Source organism: Peromyscus maniculatus, chromosome 5, assembly GCF_049852395.1.
Source record: "Peromyscus maniculatus bairdii isolate BWxNUB_F1_BW_parent chromosome 5, HU_Pman_BW_mat_3.1, whole genome shotgun sequence".
In the NCBI taxonomy this organism is placed as follows: Eukaryota; Metazoa; Chordata; class Mammalia; order Rodentia; family Cricetidae; genus Peromyscus; species Peromyscus maniculatus.
In genome coordinates, this window is record NC_134856.1 from 40,503,340 (window position 1) to 40,525,363 (window position 22,024).

At 46.4% G+C, this 22,024-nt stretch overlaps 1 protein-coding gene across 3 annotated transcripts in view; it reads left to right on the forward strand.

Moving 5' to 3' along the window:
- Wwp2 (WW domain containing E3 ubiquitin protein ligase 2) overlaps window positions 1-22,024 on the forward strand; it is a 139,206-nt gene that overhangs the window by 104,771 nt on the left and 12,411 nt on the right. For 2 of the 3 annotated variants that reach the window (XM_006974134.4, XM_076572126.1), the window contains exons 9-11: window positions 321-410; window positions 16,111-16,285; window positions 21,203-21,257. In XM_006974134.4, the coding sequence (XP_006974196.1) occupies window positions 321-410; window positions 16,111-16,285; window positions 21,203-21,257 (320 nt within the window). Of the gene's footprint in view, window positions 1-320; window positions 411-16,110; window positions 16,286-21,039; window positions 21,107-21,202; window positions 21,258-22,024 lie in introns of those variants that run through there. The other variant, XM_015992959.3, reaches the window with a different exon arrangement.

Sequence of the window (22,024 nt, forward strand, 5' to 3'; positions counted from 1 at the left end):
CACCTGCGCTCACATGCACATCCCCACACAAAGACACATAATAAAAGATAAATCTTTAAGAAAAGAAAGGAAAAATGATGGGATGCAGGCTTGTGGTGCTCAGGGGATTTACAGTAATCTCTGCTGTAAAGGATGCCACAGTGCTTTGGTCAGGGGTTCCAGCAGCAGCGCAGAGCTGCTGTGACCCTGGGCTGACCTTGAATATCATCTTTGCTTTGTCTTTTTCTTTGGAGCCCATTGGCAGTGAAGGACTTCCTTCCTTCCTGGGACTGGACCTTCCCACTGTATGTGTCATGCCTCCCCTGGGTTTTATTTTCCAGATGGGAACAAAGAGAACTGCCCAACGGACGTGTCTATTATGTTGACCACAATACCAAGACCACCACCTGGGAGCGACCTCTTCCGCCAGGGTAAGGCCTAAGACTCTGGAATGGGTACGCGGGATCTCCCATGGGCATCTCTGCCATACTGTCTTATCCTACCCTGTCTCTCTTTACTGGCTTTCCGTCCCTCCATTCTCCTGACTTCAACCTGTCCTTCATTCCACATGCATTGCACTGGACCCAACTCATGGCCAGGGGCTTTATTACCATGTGGTATTCAGTGCTGACAGGGCCGTTGAGTCCTGGAGACAGGTTTGAGGAAGCCCCTTGGGTCTTGGGGGTCTCAATGGCATTAGTCAGCTTTCTATCTGGAGACTCCCTTATGAGGAGTGGCAAATTCAGTTCCTTTCTTTAGAGACAGCAGACAATTACCCTGGGTCAGTCTCTCTCTCAATCTCTCTCTCTCTCTCTCTCTCTCTCTCTCTCTCTCTCTCTCTCTCTCTCTCTCTCTCTCCCTCTCTCTCTCATGTGCATACACCCACACACATACATATAAATATAAATAAAAATCTCTTAAGAAAAGAAAAAGCAGAACAAGACTAATATCGGGAGAGATGGAGCAGTTGGTAAAGTCCTTCCCAGGCAAGCGTGAAGACCCGAGTTCAGATCCCAACACCTGTGTAAAAAGCCAGGCGCAGTAAGCCTGTAAGCCCGACATGAAAGGACAGAGGCAGGAAGATCCCTGTGCTCACTGCCAGCCAGACTAGCAGAAGTGGTAAGTTCCAAGTTCAGTAAAATACCCTGCTTCAAAATAACATGGAAGGCAATAGAGGAAGACACTGATGTCAGCCTCTGTCCTTCATACATGTGACACACATGAACATGTACACAATGCAACATGTATACAAATGTAGAAAGAAAAAGAGAGTTGCTACATTTCCCTGTACAGCCTGCCTCCAAGAGCAGGTTGCTCCTAATTCATCTGGCCTTGGTGAGAACACAGTGGAGTTCTCCCAAACCAAAGGTGGAAAAAGACTTCCAAGTGAGGAAGACTGGCCAAGTTCAGGGAGAAGGGGTTTGATTTCCTGTCTGCCAGGGACAGAAAGTTCTTTCCACGTGTGTCTCCTAGAGCTCACGAAGGGAATGAATTCTGCCCTCAAGAAAGACTCACCCTCTTCCCACCCAGTGCAGCCATGAGGGGCTCCTGCATGTGTATGAACACCCCCCCCCTCCTCCCAGTTCTCCTAGGAAAGGGTGGAGGCCGGGGGCCTAGGAAGAGCCTCTGTGCTTTGGTAGGTTCAGCTGTCTGGGGTGTGCCAGGCAGATCCCACCTCACCGTGGTCTGGCTCCACAAATGTCCACACATGCGCTGCTGTCTCCAGCTTCCAGTGGAGCACTGGCTTTTCCTCCTCTTCCCTGCTTTCCTGGCAGTGGTGCTCCTCGTCTGTCATCCCTAGTGCGCTCTCTCTCTCTCTCTCTCTCTCTCTCTCTCTCTCTCTCTCTCTCTCTCTCTCTGTCTGCTTGGACAGAAGTCAAGTGAAGGCTACCAAAGTTAAACAGTGGCTTCTTAGTGTTTTGGTTTGGGCTTTTTTTTTTTTATTTCCACATTTTATTGTGGAAATGATGGAAATTTTTATACTATTATGGAAATTTTCAGGTATAGAGAGAATAGTATAATGAGCCCCACATACTTAGAGGCAGTTTTTTCTGTACCAGGGTTGACACCTTATAATAGCATATGGATAAGATCGAGCCCTCCACCATTTTGTAAATAATATTTTCTTGGAACATGGCCACATTCCTTTGCTGACCACTCTTCTCCTGTCCTCTCCTCTTTCCTTTCAGTGCTCACATCCAGTGCCTTGGGTGTGGTCGGCATGGTAGGCAAGCGCTGTTTGAGCCACACTGAGGTTATGGGAAGGTTTTTCGTGGCTGGCTGGCTGGTTGGTTGGTTGATGTGTTGTTTTGTTTTTGAGACTGGGTCTCTGTGCAGCCCTGGCTGACTTGATATGTAGCAGGCTGGCATAAACTTAGCGTAGCTCTGCCTGCCTCTGCCTCCTGAGCCTAGAGCTAAGGCCGGATGTTACCACGCCTGCCCTGGTTGGTTGGTTTTTTTGAGATAGGCTTCTCACTCTGAAGCCCAGGCTGTTCTGGAACTCACTTTGTTTCCCGAAGTAACACAGGCTGTCCTTGAACCTATAGTGATTCTGTGCTTCAACTTCCTGAGGTCTGAGTTTGTCTTTAATGGCTGCTTTCATTCTGCAGTGGCACATTGAGTAACTGCTACACAGACTAGCAGAAAGTTTCTGACATTTACTTTATAGAAAACCTTTCCAGTCTGTGATCTCTAACCTTCATCCACCCTCCTTGCTTGTCTTGGTTTAGGTGATTTTGAAGCAGATTGTATACATTATCATTTACCCATATTTCAGTACACACTTCTAAATTATGTCATTAGCCAGGTATAATGACGCACACCTTTAATCCTAGCACTTGGGAGGCAGAGGCAGGTGGATCTCAGTGAAGCCAGCCTTGGTCTTAGAGTGAGTTTCAGGACAACCAGAGCTACACAGTGAGATCTAGTCCTGAAAAAACAAAAAGGCGCTGGAGTAAAACCTCCATGTTGTTAGTATAAGTGATGGTACATTAAAACTACAGAACTAGACCACTTTGTGAGCAGAAAAGAAAGATTTATTGGGGATCAAGTTGCAAAGGCCATCTCAAGGTGGAGGGGAGGCAGAGAGAAGAGCAAATTGGTGGGAAAACAAGCCCGTTTTATAGGACATCAGGGTGGGGATCTGAGCCGATACAAACTGTCCATATTAATCCAGAACTAGGTGTGTTTGTGGTTGACCTTTGGGGGAACTTTAAGGAAAGTTCCTGGTGAACAGAAACTGTAGGAGGGCTGTTTTTCTAGTAAATGGAAACCTTTAGGCTTGTTTGCCTGGTAACAGTCCTTGTGTTCACCTGGCCAAAGTCCTGTTTAAGACAATGTCACCAGCACTGCCATTTTGGGGGAGAGGAGGCTTTGGACCCGGCAGTTAGCAGTATTGCTCCATATCATCCAACACCCAGTCAGTGTTTGGATCTCTCTAATTGTATCACAGGTCAGCATTGACTTGACAGTACGACTTGCACATCTGAACTTTAGAACAGGAACGCTGTAAAATGTACTGTGGCTGCCTCTGAACCTCTGGTCTGTAGGATGTGTAGCTTGTGTTTGGATTTTTTTTTAGACAGGGTTTCTCTGTGTAGTGCTGGGATTAAAGGCTGTGCCTTCACTCCTAGAGGATGTGTAGACATTGATCTGTTAAGCATTTGAGTGGAGCGCAAGTTAGAGATTGGAGTTCTAAGGATGGCTAGGGTCTTACTATTCATTAGATATTAAGATGGGACACCAATCATGCTTTCTTCTTTCTAGGATGAGGTTATTGTTACTGGATTTTTTTTAAATTTTTTTTTATTTTTTTTTTTGAGGCAGACCGTCATGTAGCCCAGGGTGGCCTCAAGCTTGCTATATAGCCAAGGTTGACCTCAAACTTCTGTTCTTCCTGCTTCTGTTTCCAAATGCTGGGATTCCCAGTGTGCTTCATGCAATATCGGGCCTTGTGCATGCTAGGCAAGCACTCTGCCAACCTGATCACAGCCTTTTAGTGTTCTCATGGGAGATGCCTGTCTTGGTACCCAACACAGTTCTTTTAGAATCTTAAGTGAAGGGCTTTTACTTCCTTGTATGGTAGGAAACCCAGAAAGAAGAAAAATATTGAACATAGTTAATAAGAGAAGTCTCTGCCCGGAGCAGTGTGAGATACAATCATGATCATAGCAACTTTAAAACAGCAAATAAAACAATTATCTCAGCAAACTTACTGATTAAGAAACAAGATTGGTCAAAGGACTCACTTTATCATGGCCCTATTATAGCAAATTCATAGCAACATATGTGCAGCTCAGTCCTTTTATTCTGGAGCACAAAGTATTGGGCCTGGTAGCTAAGGCTGCATCATGTGCTCTTTGGTCGGTCCTGAGCAGTGCTCCAACCAGAGCTAGGCAGAGAGAGAGGGATTGCTGTAGAAGGGCAGTGTTGGACAAGCCCCCAGACGTTTGTAGGGGTATACTTACATGAAAGCAGGAGGATGGCATCAGTAGAGGTGCCAGTGGGGGAGGGGAGGGAAGGTGCATTGAGCAGTTTTGCTGGTGTGCCTGTGGAGCTTTGGTTTTTGGTGCTCAGTGGAGCCGAAGTGAGCAAGCTGACTCCATCTTCAAACACTGCTGTGTTCTCAAAGATTATGACTCTGCACAAGATTTTATGGGAAATAAATGGTGGAATTATCCAGCTTAGAAATTCCACATTTTGGAACTAGAGAGAGGCTCAGCTGTTAAGAGTGCTTGCTACTCTTCCAGAAGAGCTGAGTTTGGGTTCTAGCACCCATGTCAGGTGACTTACAACCATTTGTAACTCCAGCTCTGGAGAGTCCGTGCCTTCTTCTGTTGTGGGATATTTTGATTGCATTTTTACACTCCCGAGACTGCCAATAAAGTTAACTTTGAATCAGAAGGCGGAGCTAGCTACTAGCGGGCCAAAATCAGCCTTAGAGGTTTTGGAGGACTGAGGATATATAGAGAGACACAGGAAGTACTAGGGAATGGCTAAGAAAATGGCTCGGCCTTTTTTTGGGATCAATAAAAACTTCAGTAAAAACCTGAGAGTCAGATATTGGGGTAAGAACCTGATTGACCACCAGTGAAGTGGCAGATAAGCAGTCAGTGACCTTCTCTGGGTAAAGTGTTCATCTAATTATTCTTTATCAATAAAAACTGTAGTCAGATATTGGGATAAGAACATGATTGATCAGAGAAGTGGCAGAGAAGTGACCAGTGACCTCCTCTCTCTCTCCTTCCATGACTCATAACACTCTTCTGGCCTCCCAGAGCACTCATACACAAGTGGAGCATGCGAGACACACACACACACACACACACACACACACACACAGACATACAAATAAAAACAAGTCTTAAAGAAGTTTGACGTTCTCCTAGTGAAGGACTTCTGGGTAAACATGTAGACTGAATATGTATTTATGCCATTCTTCCTGAAAACTTGCTAACACGGCAACAAATTCATTTTAGGAAAAGCACAAATGTTAAAAGATAAGATATAGCCAGGCATGATAGCACATGCGTATAATCATAGCATAGGAAGTGGAGGCCAGAAGATCAGAGAGAAGTTTAGGGAAGGATGAAGGGAATAGAAGAGGGAGACAGACAGACAGACAGACAGCACACAGGAAATAGTGATCAAAATGTCTTTACTGACAGGCGAGTGCTGGAGCTGAGGAAGCCTGCATTTGAACTATCTGGCCAGATTGCAGCACAGACATTAAAGACCCTAAGGAGGGGTGTGGGCTGAGATGAAAACCTGCAGATCACCTCAAGGCTTTTTTTGCAAGAGCAGTTCAAGTCCCAGGTTGTCAGTCATCACTCCCATTCTGCTGCCGCACGTGCATGTTAGAGCACATACTTCCTGCCACGTGTGTACACACAAACATACACACACACAGCCATGTGACTGTTACTGGCCCTGAAAAGCTTCTCAGAGAGCTGGGCCATGCTTAGGGACACAAACCTTAACTGGAGCAATAGATGGACTGAAGAAACCATCCCTCGGATGAGGAGTGGAGGGGTTTGGTGTGGTTTGGTTTTTGCTGGAGAAATTGGCCAGCCTGGAGGAGGAGAACTGCAGACTGTGACGTTTGAGGACCTTCAGATAGGCTAGCTGAGCCTCTGCCTCAGGAAGACAAGCGCAGCCTGCAGCTCGCACCTGAGTACGCAGCCTGCTCCTGCTTTATTCAGTGATTCTCCTGTCTCAGTTTCCTAAAGGCTGGGATTACAGGCATGAACCACTATGCTCAGCTTCTAAATTTTAATTAATATTCTCAAAGTTTGGGGAGAAAAATAAAAATACAGCCGCAGTATAAGAACACAGTATAAGAATCATGAATTAGCGGGGCAGTGGTGGCGCACGCCTTTAATCCCAGCACTCAGGAGGCAGAGCCAGGCAGATCTCTGTGAGTTCGAGGCCAGCCTGGTCTACAGAGTGAGTTCCAGGAAAGGTGCAAAGCTAATCAGAGAAACCCTGTCTAACCCCCGCCCCCCCCAAAAAAAGAAGAAGCATGAATCTATCACTGCTTATTGAATTCTGTATAAATAGGAAACACTCTGGCTGCTAGTCAGTCAGGCTGTGAGATTCTCCTGACCATCATGCCTGGCTCATCTTTCTGTCACTGACTCCTTACCTCCTCTCTGGGACCTGGCCACCACTGGGGCTGGCCCCTGGCAGTTAATATGTGTGGCAACAGACATGAGAAAATCAAAGCCAAGTATAGTGGTACATGCTTGAGATCTCAGTTCTTTTTGTTTACATGTTTTTATGTTATGTGCATGAGTGTTTTGCCTGTGTGTATGTGTGTGCACCATATGCGTGCTTGGTGCCTAGGTAGGTCAGAGGAGAATGTTGGATCCCCAAGACTGGAGGTGTAGACAATTATGAGTTGCCATGGGGGTGTTGGACTTGAACCTGAGTCCTCTGTAAGAGCAACAAGTGGTTTAAACCAGTTATGAATCAACACTCCAGCCCCATAATCTCAGTTCTTGGGAAGTAGAGGCAAGAGGATCAGCCTCGAGACGGGCCCAGCGACGGCAGCTGACAGGGATATTCAGACCCAGCGGCAGCCGGCAGAGACATTCAGGCCCAGCGGCGGCCCACAAAAGTAGACGGGCCCAGCGGCGGCCCGCTGAGGTAAACGGGCCTGGCGGCAGCGGCCGACAGGGACATTCAGGCCCGGCAGCAGCCGGCAGAGACATTCAGGCCCAGCGGTGGCCCACAGAGGTAGACAGGCCCTGCGGCAGAGACAAGCAGACGCAGGTAGGCCTGCGGCGGCGGCCCGCGGAGGTAGACGGGCCCAGCAGCAGCCCGCTGAGGTAGACGGGCCCAGCGGCGACAGCCTACAGGGATATTCAGGCCCGGAGGCAGCCGGCAGAGACATTCAGTCCCAGCGGCGGCCCACAGAGGTAGACAGGCCCGGCGGCAGAGACAAGCAGACGCAGGTAGGCCTGCGGCGGCGGCCCGCGGAGGTAGACGGGCCCAGCAGCAGCCCGCTGAGGTAGACGGGCACAGCGGCGGCAGCCGACAGAGATATTCAGGCCCGGCGGCAGCCGGCAGAGACATTCAGGCCCAGCGGCGGTCCACAGAGGTAGACAGGCCCGGCGGCAGAGACAAGCAGACGCAGGTAGGCCTGTGGCGGCGGCCTGTGGAGGAAGACGGGCCCAGCGGCAGCCCGCTGAGGTAGACGTGCAGCGGCCGACAGGGACATTCAGGCCCAGTGGCGGCCCCCAGAGGCAGACAGACCCAGCGGCAGCTGACAGGGACATACAGGCCCGGCGGCGGACCGCAGAGGTAAACAGGCCCAGGGACGGAGACAAGCAGACACAGCTTGGAACAGGGACGCCCCTAACCCCAACATCTGGGGAAGAAGCTATCTCCGTGGGTCAGAACCAGAACGAATCTGAACACTCCGTCTGAGGACAACCCAGGGCCCAGCTGCTGATCCTGTGAAACCCAACAACTTGGAGGTGTTGGTGAGACTACCCTGCTCAGCTGAAACCCATCTGGGAGAGGATTCAGATGCCTACAGTTTAAAGTCTGAAGAAACAAGATCAGCTGAGGAGTTGACAAATGAACAAAAAGTGACCTGAGAACACAGAAGAAGGCGCTACCCAGACACCAAACCAGATCACCAGAATCATAAGTATATAATTCACCGATCGAAATCAGCTGCCCCTGAAGAAATAGCCCAAAAGCACCAATTTAACCAAGAACCCCTACTAAACGAAGACTAAAAATAAGAACAAGAGAGGCACTCTCAGACACAGACACCACCTGCACCTCACAGAGGAAGAGATGAGTAGGCGCCAGTGCAAAAATACAGGCAACAACATAAAGACCTATATGGCAACATCAGAACCTAGTGATTCTACACCTGCAAGACCTAAACATACCATGACAGAAGAAACAGAAGAAATCAACCCTAAAAATGACATTAAGAAGATGATAGAGGCCCTTAAAGAAGAAATAAAACATTCCCTCAATGAGGAAATAAAAACTTTCCTTAAAGAGGAATTGAAAAACTACCTTAAAGAGGAAATAAAAACTTTCCTTAAAGAGGAAATAAAAAACTCCCTTAAAGAGGAAATAAAAACTTACCTTAAAGAGGAAATGAAAAACTCCATTAAAGAGGAAATAAAAAACTCCCTTAAAGAAATGGAAGAAAAAACGAACAAAAAATGGGAAGAAATCAAAGAAAGCCAAGAAAAAGCAATTAAACAGATGAAAGAAACATTCCAAGATCTGAAAAATGAATTTGAGACAATAAAGAAAACACATGCTGAGGGAATGCTGGAAATAGAAATCCTGACAAAACGAACAGGAACTACAGAAACAAGCATAACCAACCGATTGCAAGAGATGGAACAGAGAATCTCTGACACTGAAGACACGATAGAGAAAATAGATTCGTCAGTCAAAGAAAACAATAAAGACAAAAAAGTCCTAACACAAAACGTCCAGGAAATTTGGGACACCATGAAAAGACCAAACCTAAGAATAATAGGGATAGAAGAAGGAGAAGAATACCAACTCAAAGGCACAGAAAATATATTCAACAAAATCATAGAAGAAAACTTTCCTAACCTAAAGAAAGAAATACCTATGAAGATACAAGAAGCTTACAGAACACCGAATAGGCTGGATCCAAAAAAAAAGTCCCCTCGCCACATAATAATCAAAACACTAAACACACAGAATAAAGAAAAAATATTAAGAGCTGCAAAGGAAAAGGACAAAGTAACATATAAAGGCAAACCCATCAGAATAACACCAGACTACTCAATAGAGACTATGAAAGATAGAAGATCATGGACAAACCTCATGCAGACACTAAGAGACCATGGATGCCAACCCAGACTATTATACCCAGCAAAACTCTTAATCACCATAGGCGGAGTAAACAAAATATTCCAGGATAAAACCAGATTTAATCAATACCTGTCCACAAACCCAGCCCTACAGAAAGCACTAGAAGGGAAAATTCAACCCAAAGAAGCTAAACACATCCATGAAAAATCAAGCAATAGATAATCCTACACCAACATACACCACAGAAGGACAACACAACACAACCAAAAAAATAACAGGAATTAACAATCACTGGTCATTAATATCCATCAATATCAATGGTCTCAACTCACCTATAAAAAGACACAGACTAACAGAATGGATTAGAAAACAGGACCCATCCATATGCTGCATACAAGAAACACACCTTAACTCCAAAGACAGACACTACCTCCGAGTAAAGGGCTGGGAAAAGGTTTTCCAAGCAAATGGACCTAAGAAACAAGCTGGTGTAGCTATCCTAATATCTAATAAAATAGACTTCAAACTAAAATCAATCAAAAGAGACCAGGATGGACATTACATATTCATCACAGGAAAAATCCACCAAGATGAAGTCTCGATTCTAAACATTTATGCTCCAAATACAAAAGCACCCACATTCATAAAAGAAACACTACTAAAGTTTAAAACGCACATCAAACCCCACACATTAGTAGTGGGAGATTTTAACACACCACTCTCACCAAAAGATAGATCTACCAGACTGAAACTTAACAAAGAAATAAAGGACCTAACAGATGTTATGACTCAAATGGACCTAATAGATATATACAGAATATTCCATCCTAACACAAAAGAATATACCTTCTTCTCAGCACCCCATGGAACCTTCTCAAAAATTGACCACATGCTTGGACACAAAACAAATCTCAACAGATACAAAAAAATTGGCATAACCTCCTGTATTTTATCAGACCACCAAGCCTTAAAGTTAGAACTCAATAACAACAAAAATTATAGAAAACCCACAAACTCATGGAAACTGAATAATACCCACCTGAAACATCAATGGGTCAAGGAAGAAATAAAGACAGAAATTAAAGAGTTCCTAGAATTCAATGAAAATGAAAGTACAACATACCCAAACTTATGGGACACTATGAAAGCAGTGCTAAGAGGAAAATTCATAGCTCTAAATGCACACATAAAGAAGATGGAGCAATCCCATACCAATGAATTAACAGCACAACTGAAAGCTCTAGAACAAAAAGAAACAAACTCACCCAGGAGAAATAGACGCCAGGAAATAATCAAATTGAGGGCTGAAATCAACGAAATAGAAAACAAGAGAACAATACAAAAAATCAATGAAACAAAGAGTTGGTTCTTTGAAAAAATCAACAAGATAGACAAACCACTAGCCAAATTAACCAAAAGGCAAAGAGAGAACACCCAAATTCACAAAATCAGAAATGAAAAGGGAGACATAACAACAGACAATGAGGAAATCCAGAGAATCATCAGATCATACTTCAAAAACCTGTACTCCACAAAAATGGAAAACCAGGAAGAAATGGACAATTTTCTGGATAAATACCAAATACCAAAATTAAATCAAGACCAGATAAACCATTTAAATAGACCAATAACCCCTAAAGAAATAGAAACAGTCATCAAAAGTCTCCCAACTAAAAAAAGCCCAGGGCCAGATGGTTTCAGTGCAGAATTCTACCTGACTTTCAAAGAAGAACTAATACCAATCCTCTTCAAAGTGTTCCACACAATAGAAACAGAAGGAACACTACCAAACTCTTTTTATGAGGCTACAATTACCCTGATACCCAAACCACACAAAGATGCAACAAAGAAAGAGAACTACAGACCAATCTCCCTCATGAACATTGATGCAAAAATACTCAACAAAATATTGGCAAACCGAATCCAAGAATACATCAAAACAATCATCCATCACGACCAAGTAGGATTCATACCAGGGATGCAAGGATGGTTCAACATACGGAAATCAGTCAATGTAATACACCATATAAACAAACTGAAAGAAAAAAACCACATGATCATCTCCCTAGATGCTGAAAAAGCCTTTGACAAAATCCAACACCCCTTCATGATAAAGGTCTTAGAAAGAATAGGAATACAAGGAACATTTCTAAACATAATAAAAGCAATTTATAGCAAGCCAACAGCAAACATCAAATTAAATGGAGAGAAACTCAAAGCGATACCACTAAATTCAGGAACAAGACAAGGCTGTCCACTCTCCCCATATTTATTCAATATAGTACTAGAAGTTCTAGCTAGAGCAATAAGACAACAAAAGGAGATCAAAGGGATACAAATTGGCAAGGAAGAAGTCAAACTTTCACTATTTGCAGATGATATGATAGTATACATAAGTGACCCCAAAAACTCTACCAGGGAACTTCTACAGCTGATAAACTCCTTCAGTAAAGTGGCAGGATACAAGATCAACTCAAAAAAATCAGTAGCCCTCCTATACACAAATGATAAAAGGGCTGAGAAAGAAGTCAGAGAAACATCACCCTTTACAATAGCCACAAATAATATAAAATACCTTGGGATAACACTAACTAAACAAGTGAAAGACCTTTTTGATAAGAACTTTAAATCTCTAAAGAAAGAAATTGAAGAAGATATCAGAAAATGGAAGGATCTCCCATGCTCATGGATAGGTAGGATTAACATAGTAAAAATGGCAATCTTACCAAAAGCAATCTACAGATTCAATGCAATCCCCATCAAAATCCCAACACAATTCTTCACAGACTTGGAAAGAAAAATACTCAACTTTATATGGAAAAACAAAAGACCCAGGATAGCTAAAAGAATCCTATACGATAAAGCAACCCTTGGAGGCATCACCATCCCGGACCTCAAACTCTACTATAGAGCTATAGTAATAAAAACAGCTTGGTACTGGTATAAAAACCGACATACGGACCAATGGAATCGAATTGAAGACCCTGACATTAATCCATGCACATATGAACACCTGGTTTTTGACAAAGGAGCCAAAACTATACAATGGAACAAAGAAAGTATCTTCAACAAATGGTGCTGGCATAACTGGATGTCAATATGTAAAAGATTACAAATAGATCCATATCTGTCACCATGCACAAAACTCAAGTCCAAGTGGATCAAAGACCTAAACATAAATCCAGTTACACTAAACTTAATAGAAAAGAAGATAGGAAGCACTCTTGAACGCATTGGCACTGGAGACCATTTCCTAAATAAAACACCGACAGCACAGACCCTGAGCACAACCATTAATAAATGGGACCTCTCAAAACTGAGAAGCTTTTGCAGGGCAAAAGACACAGTCAATAAGACAAAAAGACAGCCAACAGATTGGGAAAAGATCTTCACCAACCCCACATCTGACAGAGGATTGATCTCCACAATATATAAAGAACTCAAGAAACTAGACATCAAAGCACTGAACAGTCCAATTAAAAAATGGGCTAAAGAGCTAAACAGAGAATTCACAAAACAAGAACTACAAATGGCTGAAAGACATTTAAAGAAATGCTCAACATCCTTAATCGTCAGAGAAATGCAAATCAAAACGACTCTGAGATACCACCTTACACCTGTTAGAATGGCTAAGATCAAAAACACCAATGACAACCAATGTTGGAGAGGATGTGGAGCAAAGGGAACACTCCTCCACTGTTGGTGGGAATGTAAACTTGTACAACCACTATGGAAATCAGTATGGCGGTTTCTCAGAAAATTAGGAATCAAACTACCTCAAGACCCAGCCATCCCACTCTTGGGCATATACCCAAAGAATGCTGATACATACCATAAAGATACATGCTCAGCTATGTTCATAGCAGCACTATTTGTAATAGCCAGAACCTGGAAACAACCTAGATGCCCATCAATGGAAGAATGGATGAAAAAAATGTGGTACATATACACAATGGAGTACTACTCAGCAGAGAAAAACAATGAAAGCATGAAATTTGCAGGCAAATGGATGGAACTAGAAAATATCATCCTGAGTGAGGTAACCCAAACCCAGAAAGACAGTTATGGTATGTACTCACTCATTGGTGGATTCTAGACATAAAATGAACAATCAGACCACAACCCATAGAACCATAGAGGCTATATATATATAGCATGGAGGTCCGTAGGACGACTGTGGCATATAATAAATTTCAGTTTTACTCAATTATTGAAAAAAAAATAGCCAAATGAATGGAAACACATGAACTATGAACCAAAGACTGAGGGGCTCCCAGCTGGATCAGGCCCTCTGAATAGGTGAGACAGTTGATTGGCTTGATCAGTTTGGGAGGCATTTAGGCAGTGGGACCAAGTCCTGTGCTCATTCCATGAGTTGGCTGTTTGAAACCAGGAACTTATGCAGGGACACTTGGCTCAGTCTGGGAGGAAGGGACTGGACCTCCCTGGACTGAGTCTACCAAGTCGATCACAGTCCTCGGGGGAGGACTTGTCCTGGAGGAGGTGGGAATGGAGGGTGGGCTGGGGGTAAGGGGAGGGCGTGGGAGGGGGGAGAATAGGGGAACCCATGGCTGATATGTAGAACTGAATGGTATTGTAAAATAAAAAATATATATCACAAAAAAAAAAAAAAAAAAGAGGATCAGCCTCAGTTGATAATTCAAAGCCATCCTCGGCTAAATAATGAGTTGGAAGCCAGCCTGAGCTACATGAGACTATGTTAAAAACAAACAAACCCCCCAAAACAAAAAAGAACCCCAAACTTATTAGATTTTTGGAGAAATGGAAATTAGAAGGTAAGTTTAGTGAACCTGGTACCCAAGTATGAGTCCTAGCCAGAGAGAACAGACAGACAGACAGAGAAGAGGGAGTGCTCTTACAACAAAATAGAAATCTACCGAAACTGGGGCGGCAGGAGGGGTGGAAGTGCCTGCCCCTAACCTTGACACCCTTACTTCAATCCCTGGAACCCATAGACCCCTGGAACTTGTCCACTGACTACCGTATGTGCACATATACACTCTGGCACTTAAATGTGCACGCACACTCATACACGCACTAAAGAAAACATAAGAATTTTTAAAGAAAAAATGATTACACAGGAAAATCCTGTCTTGAAAACACAAAACAAAACCAAAAAAGAAAGAAAGAAAAAAGTGAGCTGGGCAGTGGTGGTGTACACTTTTAATCCCAGCACTCTGGAGATAGACAGGTAGATCTCTGAGTTCTCGGCCAGCCTGGTCTGCAAAGAGAGTTTCAGGACAGCCAGGGCCTGTTACACAGAGAAACCCTGTCTCAAAAAAACAAAACAAAAAACAGACAGACAAACAACAACAAGAGAGAGAGAGAGAGAGAGAGAGAGAGAGAGAGAGAGAGAGAGAGAGAGAGAGAGAGAAGGGGAGGGGAGGGGAGGGGAGGGGAGGGGAGGGGAGGGGAGGGGAGGGGAGGGGAGGGGAGGGGAGGGGAGGGGAGGGGAGGGGAGAGGAGAGGAGAGAAGAAAAAAACGAGCTGGACACAGTAGTGTATGACTTTAATCCCAGCACTCAAAGACAGAGGCAGGTGAATCTCTGTGAGTTCAAGGCCAGCTTGGTCTTCATAGTAAGTTCCGGGACAGCCAGGGCTACATAGTGAGACCTTGCCTCAAAAAAACCAAAAAGAAAAGAATTGCCAAAGTGGAAATGCAAAGTATCCAGATTAACAGGGCTCACATCCAGTTCTCAGCCTGGAAAATGAAGAGTGACCCGCCCAAGCCACATCTAATGGAATCTCAGACTGCCAAGAAAAGATGTTGGAACCTTCCAGAGGGAGAAACTAGGGTCCATAGAAAGGACCGCGAGTCAGGAATGCCACAGCATCAGTAAGCGGCCGTCACACCAAGGGTGGAAATGGCTTCCCGTTGCTCTAACATTCCAATGGAGAGGACGAGCTCAGCATCCTCAGACATGCTGAGTTTCAGAAACTTGACTTTGGAGCTTTTGCTCGGAAAGTACCGAGTGATTTACTTCACCAAATGAGAGCAAGCCAACCCAGGAGAAAGGATGGTTGCAGCATACAGGGGACCCAACCCAGAGTCCATTGAAAGTCCTCTCAGGAAGACGGGGGTGAGGTGACCTGGGATAGCTGTGGAGAGCAGAGTATTGTGGACATGCAAGGGCCCACATTAGAGGAAGGCTAAGGAATTAATGACACCGAGAGATCACTGTCCTTTTAGAAAATAAATCACAAACATTGGTATTCAAAGTTGGGCATGTGGTGCTCACCTTTAATCCCAGCACTCTGGAGCCAGAGGCAGGAAGATCTCTGAGTTCAAGGCCAGCCTGGTCTACAGAGTGAGTTCCAGAAGAACCCAGAATATGTAGTGAGACCCTGTCTCAACAAATCAATATCCACTCTGACGTAGGCATTGTAGGGAGTTTACCAGCTCATGTGGTGGAAAAATCTAGATGCTCTGATTTCTAATGAAGCTCAGCTCTTGTGTCTCAATACTCTAACCCACGACCCAGCTTTTGTCTTGTGTTCCTGCCCTGCTGTCTGCTGGGCCAACCTGACTGTATAGCTAACAAGTGGCTGCTGGCTCTGACTTCTAACTCTAGTCAGAAAAGATGGAAGACTGTTTTCTCCCCTAGAATGTCCCAGCAAATATCCTGAGATTCATTTTGATTGTCCCAGTAGGCCACATGCTGACTTGTGGCCCAGGCACAGTCAGTTCCTTATAAGACATCCTGAGACTATCTTTAGAAATTGGGGGGTGGGGTCGGGGGCCAGCAAAGATGGTGGAGTAGCTGTCTCAGCCAAGCTCCTTGTTTCCAGGTGGGAAAAGCGCACAGACCCCCGAGGAAGGTTTTACTACGTGGATCACAACACCCGGACAACCACCTGGCAGCGGCCGACTGCGGAGTACGTGCGGAACTATGAGCAGTGGCAGTCACAGCGGAACCAGCTCCAGGGGGCCATGCAGCACTTCAGCCAGAGATTCCTCTACCAGGTGAGAGAGGGCGAGGCTAGCCCGCCAAGAAGGGGTGCCTCCCTGCCGCCAGGGTTGGCACACACACGCTCTGTAGACTGCTTGTGAGCAGGACTGTGACACTACAGACGTCATTCACCGCAGTGAGATCCCTCACGTTTCTAACTCAGTAGCTCCGAGTCTGCCTCAGGTCCGTCACCGGTGTGTCTGAAGCTGGGTTTGCCATCCTTCTTTCCGTTTCCATAGTAGTCTTGGCTCCCAAATCTAGAAGGCCTGAGACAGCTTTATTTTTTGTTTTGTTTTGGTTTTGGTTTTTTGGTTTTTTGGTTTTTCGGGCAGGGTTTCTCTGTGTAGCTTTCCTGGATCTCGCTCTGTAGCCCAGGCTGGCCTCGAACTCACAGAGATCCGCCTGGCTCTGCCTTCTGAGTGCTGGGATTAAAGGCGTGTGCCACCACTGCCAGGCCCAAGGCAGCTTTCTTTTGCCCCTTCTTTATCCCACTTCTCTCTAAACTTTAACAAAAAAATCTATGGAAAGAATCTTCTTTTCTTTCGGCCCAGACTTGAGGCTCTTTTGTAGGTCGTCGAGGGAGGACTGGAAGAGTTCCGGCTTCACTTCCGCTTGCTCTTCAGCAGTTTTTCTTTTTGCCTGGCTCTCTCACTTTAGCAAGCCCTCAGGGTAAAAGTTTGGATTGGGGGGTGGGGGTGTCTTGAGAAGTGAAACTTAAATACAAAAACCGTTTTCTTTCTGAGTATTGTGGAATGGTTTACTCAGCTGCTTGGGTTGGGGCAGCTACCTTGTTCTGTGAAATAGAAGACATCTTGTCCTGAAGAAACGTGGTGGGAACCTTTTTTTATTTTTGTCTGCTCTAAATTTCTCTGTTGGTTTTCCCTCTCGTGTGCTATGGTGCCGTGTCCTGGTTACAAGTAAGAAGGCTTGCTTTCATACAGTTATTTTGGGGTTTGGCCTTGACCCAGGGTTTGACTAGGAAGACTAAGAACTGATACTCTGCTAGCAGTCCCCACCACTCCCCCGCCTTCTCCTTTTGCTGGGTTTAAACTGAGATCTTGTTCTTCGCTGTGCTTTAGAGAACATGAAATATGGTTAACACGGGCGTCCAGACGGGCATCGGGATGGCTGGCTCCTGCCTCCCTCCCTTCCTGCCGGCCTCCGTATGCGCGCACCTTTTCCCTGCTCCCCGGGTTACTGCTCTCCTGTTCTGGCGTTTGCCTTTTTGACGGCCTGAGGGGCCTCTCTTGCTCTGAATCGGCGTGCCCACTGTTTTGCGTGCGTCACCCTCGCCAGTCCTTTTGCCCCGTGGGTGTTCCCTCTGTGTCCTCTGAGGACCCGCACAGTCCTGCGGGTTGTGTCATTGCACTAGCTCCGTCCCACGCCCGTCCCACGCTTATGTGGCACCTCTGTTTGCATTCCACCTGGCCTCCTCTGATGGCCAAAGGAGGAAGCCAGGGTCTGCAGGACCAACCCAGGCCACTCTGTGCTTCCTGCTCTGTGGACTCAGATTGGATCTTCCATCCTTCCCTCAGAGAACCCTTGGGCCACGTCCTCGGCACCTGGATTTTGCTCTGGCTCATCAGGTCCACCCTGCGAACACGATGCGTGCCTCTGCTCTGCACCCTCTGCCTTCCAGAGCCTTTTCTGTCCTCGGCTGTGTTTGCTAGACATTCTTTATTTCTGAATTTGTATCTTAAAATATTACTGGGACTTTGTGCTTAATCCCAGAGGGACTTGAACTCACGTAGCTTTCTGGCTCAAGGCATGCATCCTGGACCTCCAGCCCTGGGACATTACCCAGGAGGGTGGTTCAGCAGTCACACTGGTGTTTCTGGTTCTGAAGGACACTGCTCTGTCTCTCAGAGCTACCTGCACCTCCAGGTGTTCTGGGCATCAGTCCCCTTGTCCTGTCTGTGGGCTTTTCTGGCTCTGCTCTGTAGCACACTTGGACCCTCAGGGAAGCTGAGGAAAGGGGGCAGTTGGTTCCCGGTGAAGGCGTGGGAGTTTGCTTTGGTTTTTTTGGTCATGTTGCAAAGCTTTTATTTTGGTTTTTGCTTTTCCTTTTTTATGATGTGAGTTGTAAAATGCACCTTATGGAAGACATATCCAAAAAAAAAAAACAAGCGATCTGCTTTAGCTATAAACAGTGAAGTCACTGCTGGTGTCCATCAGTTCTGATTTCCATGCTGTGTTCTTCAGTCTCATCTGCCCTTTCCTGTCTTCTCTTTTCTGTCCTTCTTACAGACTGAAGGTGTGGTGAGTGGAGCTGATGGGATAGGAACTGGAGGGTGCCAAGGAAATTCAGTAAAGACTGCTATAATGAAGGAGAGCCAACACCTTAAAGTCTGGGATAGAAACAATGAAACTAAACAAATAGCAAGAGTTAAGGAAGGGGGGTTAGCTAGGTACGGTGGTCCACACCTGTAGCCCCAGATGTTTGGGAAGCTGAGGCAAGGAGGGAGTGTGAGCCTGAGACTGAAGCCAGCCTCAACTATAGAGAAGTCAATTCATGGGAAGAGAAGAAGGGGCGAGGGATATGTGTATTTTTTTTTGTTTGTTTGTTTGTTTTTTGAGACAGGGTTTCTCTGTGTAGTTTTGGAGCCTGCCCTGGATCTCACTCTGTAGACCAGGCTGGCCTCGAACTCACAGAGATCCGCCTGGCTCTGCCTCCTGTGTGCTGGGATTAAAGGCGTGCGCCACCACTGCCCGGCGCTGTTTTACTTCTAATCAGTGGTTCTCAACTTGTGCGTTTTGATCTTCTTGGGGATGGCATATCAGATATCCTACATATCAGATATTTACATTATGATTCATAACAGTAACAAAATTATACTTACGAAGTAGCAACAATTTTTTCCCCCATTTTTCCAGAGACAGGTTTCATTGTGTAGCCTTGGCTATCCTGGAACTAGCTCTGTAGACCAGGCCTGCCTTTATCACCTGAGTGCTGGGATTAAAGACGTGCACCACCACCACTGCCTGGCTGATGGATATTTTTGTTTCAAGTTCTGTGCCATCAGGAAGGACCTGCTGGAACCTGGGATACTTTATACATATTCCGAAGAGCCTAAGCACCAGACTTATGCGCCAGTTGCCTCTTCTTTTTCTTTCGTTCTGGTTTTCTTTTGTTGTTGTTTTTTGCCTTTTGAGGCAGGGTCTCTCTATGTAGCCTAGGATGGCCTGGACCTTGCTACATAGACCCAGGCTAGCATTTAAATGGGTCAAAGAGACCCATTTGCCTCTGCCTCCCAAGAGCTGGGATTAAATGTCTGTGTCACCACACCTGACTTGTTTCAGTTGCAGGCTGGGCATTGCTCAGTGGTAGGAGCATTCACCTAGCATGTGTGACTCCCTCATCCAGTCCCTGGAAACCACAGTCACACCTATTGCTGGGCACTGACCCGCTGCCTTCAGTTAGGCTCTTATGTGATGGATGCATTGTGTTTCACGTCCAGTCTTCAGCTTCTACTACAGAGTGCTTTCATGAAGACTTCTTAGCATAGTTGAAGGAGTATTACTAGGTGATGTACCTCACCACCACCTACCCCCCAAAAACTCACACACGTACCCAGATGACCAGTGTGAGCTGGGGAGATTTTCATCATTGAGGCAGATCTGAGTTGGCATGGAGTTGGCAGGGCCAGGCCCCAGCCCCAGCCCCAGGCCAGCTTCCCCCAACTTTGCCCAGCTTCCTTTGAGCCTTGTGGCAGGAGGCCTTCCACTGAAAGGAGCCCTGTCCCATCAAGGCACCTATGGTTTCAAGACTTAATGACGGTTGGAACTCACTTGGAAGAGGAGCCTGGATTGGCACCTTGGGAAGAAAGTTCCTCTGTCCCTTCGGTTGAGGGTGGAGGGAGGGATGTGGGGGTTTGGCTGGCAGTGGAGCACACCAGTGTTTGCTCAAGCCCAGACTGAGCCGCATTCATCCTGCTGCTCATGTGTGTGGCTCTGTCATCCCCAGATGGGGCCAGCCAGGTCCGCAGCCTGAAGTCTGCATTTAGAACCTGATCCCCAAAATGATGATTAAATTCTAGTAAGTGAAATAAAAATGCTCGCGAGAGGGGAGTAAAACAATGCTTGTTTTATTTCACTCTGAACAGTTTCTAACAGCGTGCCCCTGCTTCCCCAGGGCTACGGGAACTCTCCATCTACTGCAGCCCCTCCCCTGGGACCTGGGAGCTGAAGGAGGCCGTAGGGGCGCTAGTAGAAAGAGCCACCCCGCCGCCCTGGAGCCCCTTCCCCCTTCTCTGTCAGCAGCCCCAGCCCCACCTCCCCAGACAGGCAAATGCAGAACACTGAGCAACTTCAGGTTCAGGCAGGGAAAGAATAAAGGTGCTTTGTGAAGGGAAGGGAAACATTCCTGGGGGAGGTGAGGGGCTTGGGGCATGAAAGTGCCCTCAGTCTGGGTGGATGCTGTACACCCAGGAGGGAGGTGGCGGGCGGAGGGCCGGCCCCAGCCAGGAAGCCCTGGGCGTGGGCAGGGCTTGTGGGAATGATTTCATTGGAAAGGCCTGCGGTATTTTTTCCCCTCCTGTGTGTGGTTCTTGGAGAAAGTTGGAGGTGGTGAGGATTTCAGTTGCCTTGGCCGCCAGGAGCAGGAGCTGAGCAGAGCAGAGGTCGGCAGTGAGCTGGCGGGGGAGCTTGCTCTGAGCCCTCCTGCCATGCTCAGGCCTGACTTCTGGGGCCCCTGACCCCGCTTGTTCTCCCTGCTCCTAGCCCTCCAGTGCTGCGTAGAGTTCTTTTTCTGGTTTTTCTTAAACAAAGACTTTAAAGGAGCAGATGCTATCTAAGGTCTCACTGTGTTCTTCTCTACTAAGGGCTAAAATGTGGAAGTGAGTCTTTGGCTTTTCTACTTCTATTGATGCATTTATGTTTAACCAGAGTCTTCGTTTTCTTAACTTCTGTGTTCTGCTGTCTCTTGTATTTAGTCTTCGAGTGCTTCGTCTGACCATGACCCCTTGGGCCCCCTCCCGCCTGGCTGGGGTAAGTACTGAGTCCTCGGCCTTCTGTCCCCATCTCCTGCACGTGCTGCCCCTTGGGTCTTCTCTGCACTTCAACGTGTGCCGAGGACGCCAGCTGGGGCAGTGGCAGTGCGAGAGTCACCTCAGCAGTCACCTGCCCCAGCTGAAGGAGTGTGACCCCAAGAAAGAGCTCCCCAAGCGGCCACGGGACGGTTCTGCTGGAGTACGGGGTTTTGGGGGTGGGCAACTCAGGAATCCACTGAATCCCCGTTACTCTGACCTGTCTGGTGTCCATGCAGACCTCCCTCTGATTGTGACTCTGGCATAAGGGCTGTCGTAACAAGTCTTCTTTGCAGCTGAGACACCGGAGGATGGACAGCAGCCTAATTTTGACTAGTGTCAACCTGCTTTTGGTTGTGGTCCTGTTGCGAACGAGACCACAGGCAAGCAGAGTTACCCACTGGGTATTGGTCCTGAGAGTACAGCACTGCTAGTTAATGGCTGACGATCCCTTGTCAACAGTAGCTGCTTCTCACCCATCCCAGGTCCTTGTGTGACTTGCGAAGGAAGGGTTAAGGCACAGGCATCCTTTAAGGGCAAGACGTTCATGATTTGGGAGAGATTGTAGGCTTCATTGCTATTCTCGGAAGGAGTACTGTGCAGAAAAGTACCATTAGAAATGGCAAGACCCAGGAAATTCTGCAGCTTTCTGAGCTGGGCAGGATTTTGTTCAGTCCTACAAGAGTCCCTGATGCCAGAGGGAGCAGTTTTCACAGGAATAAGCAGGTA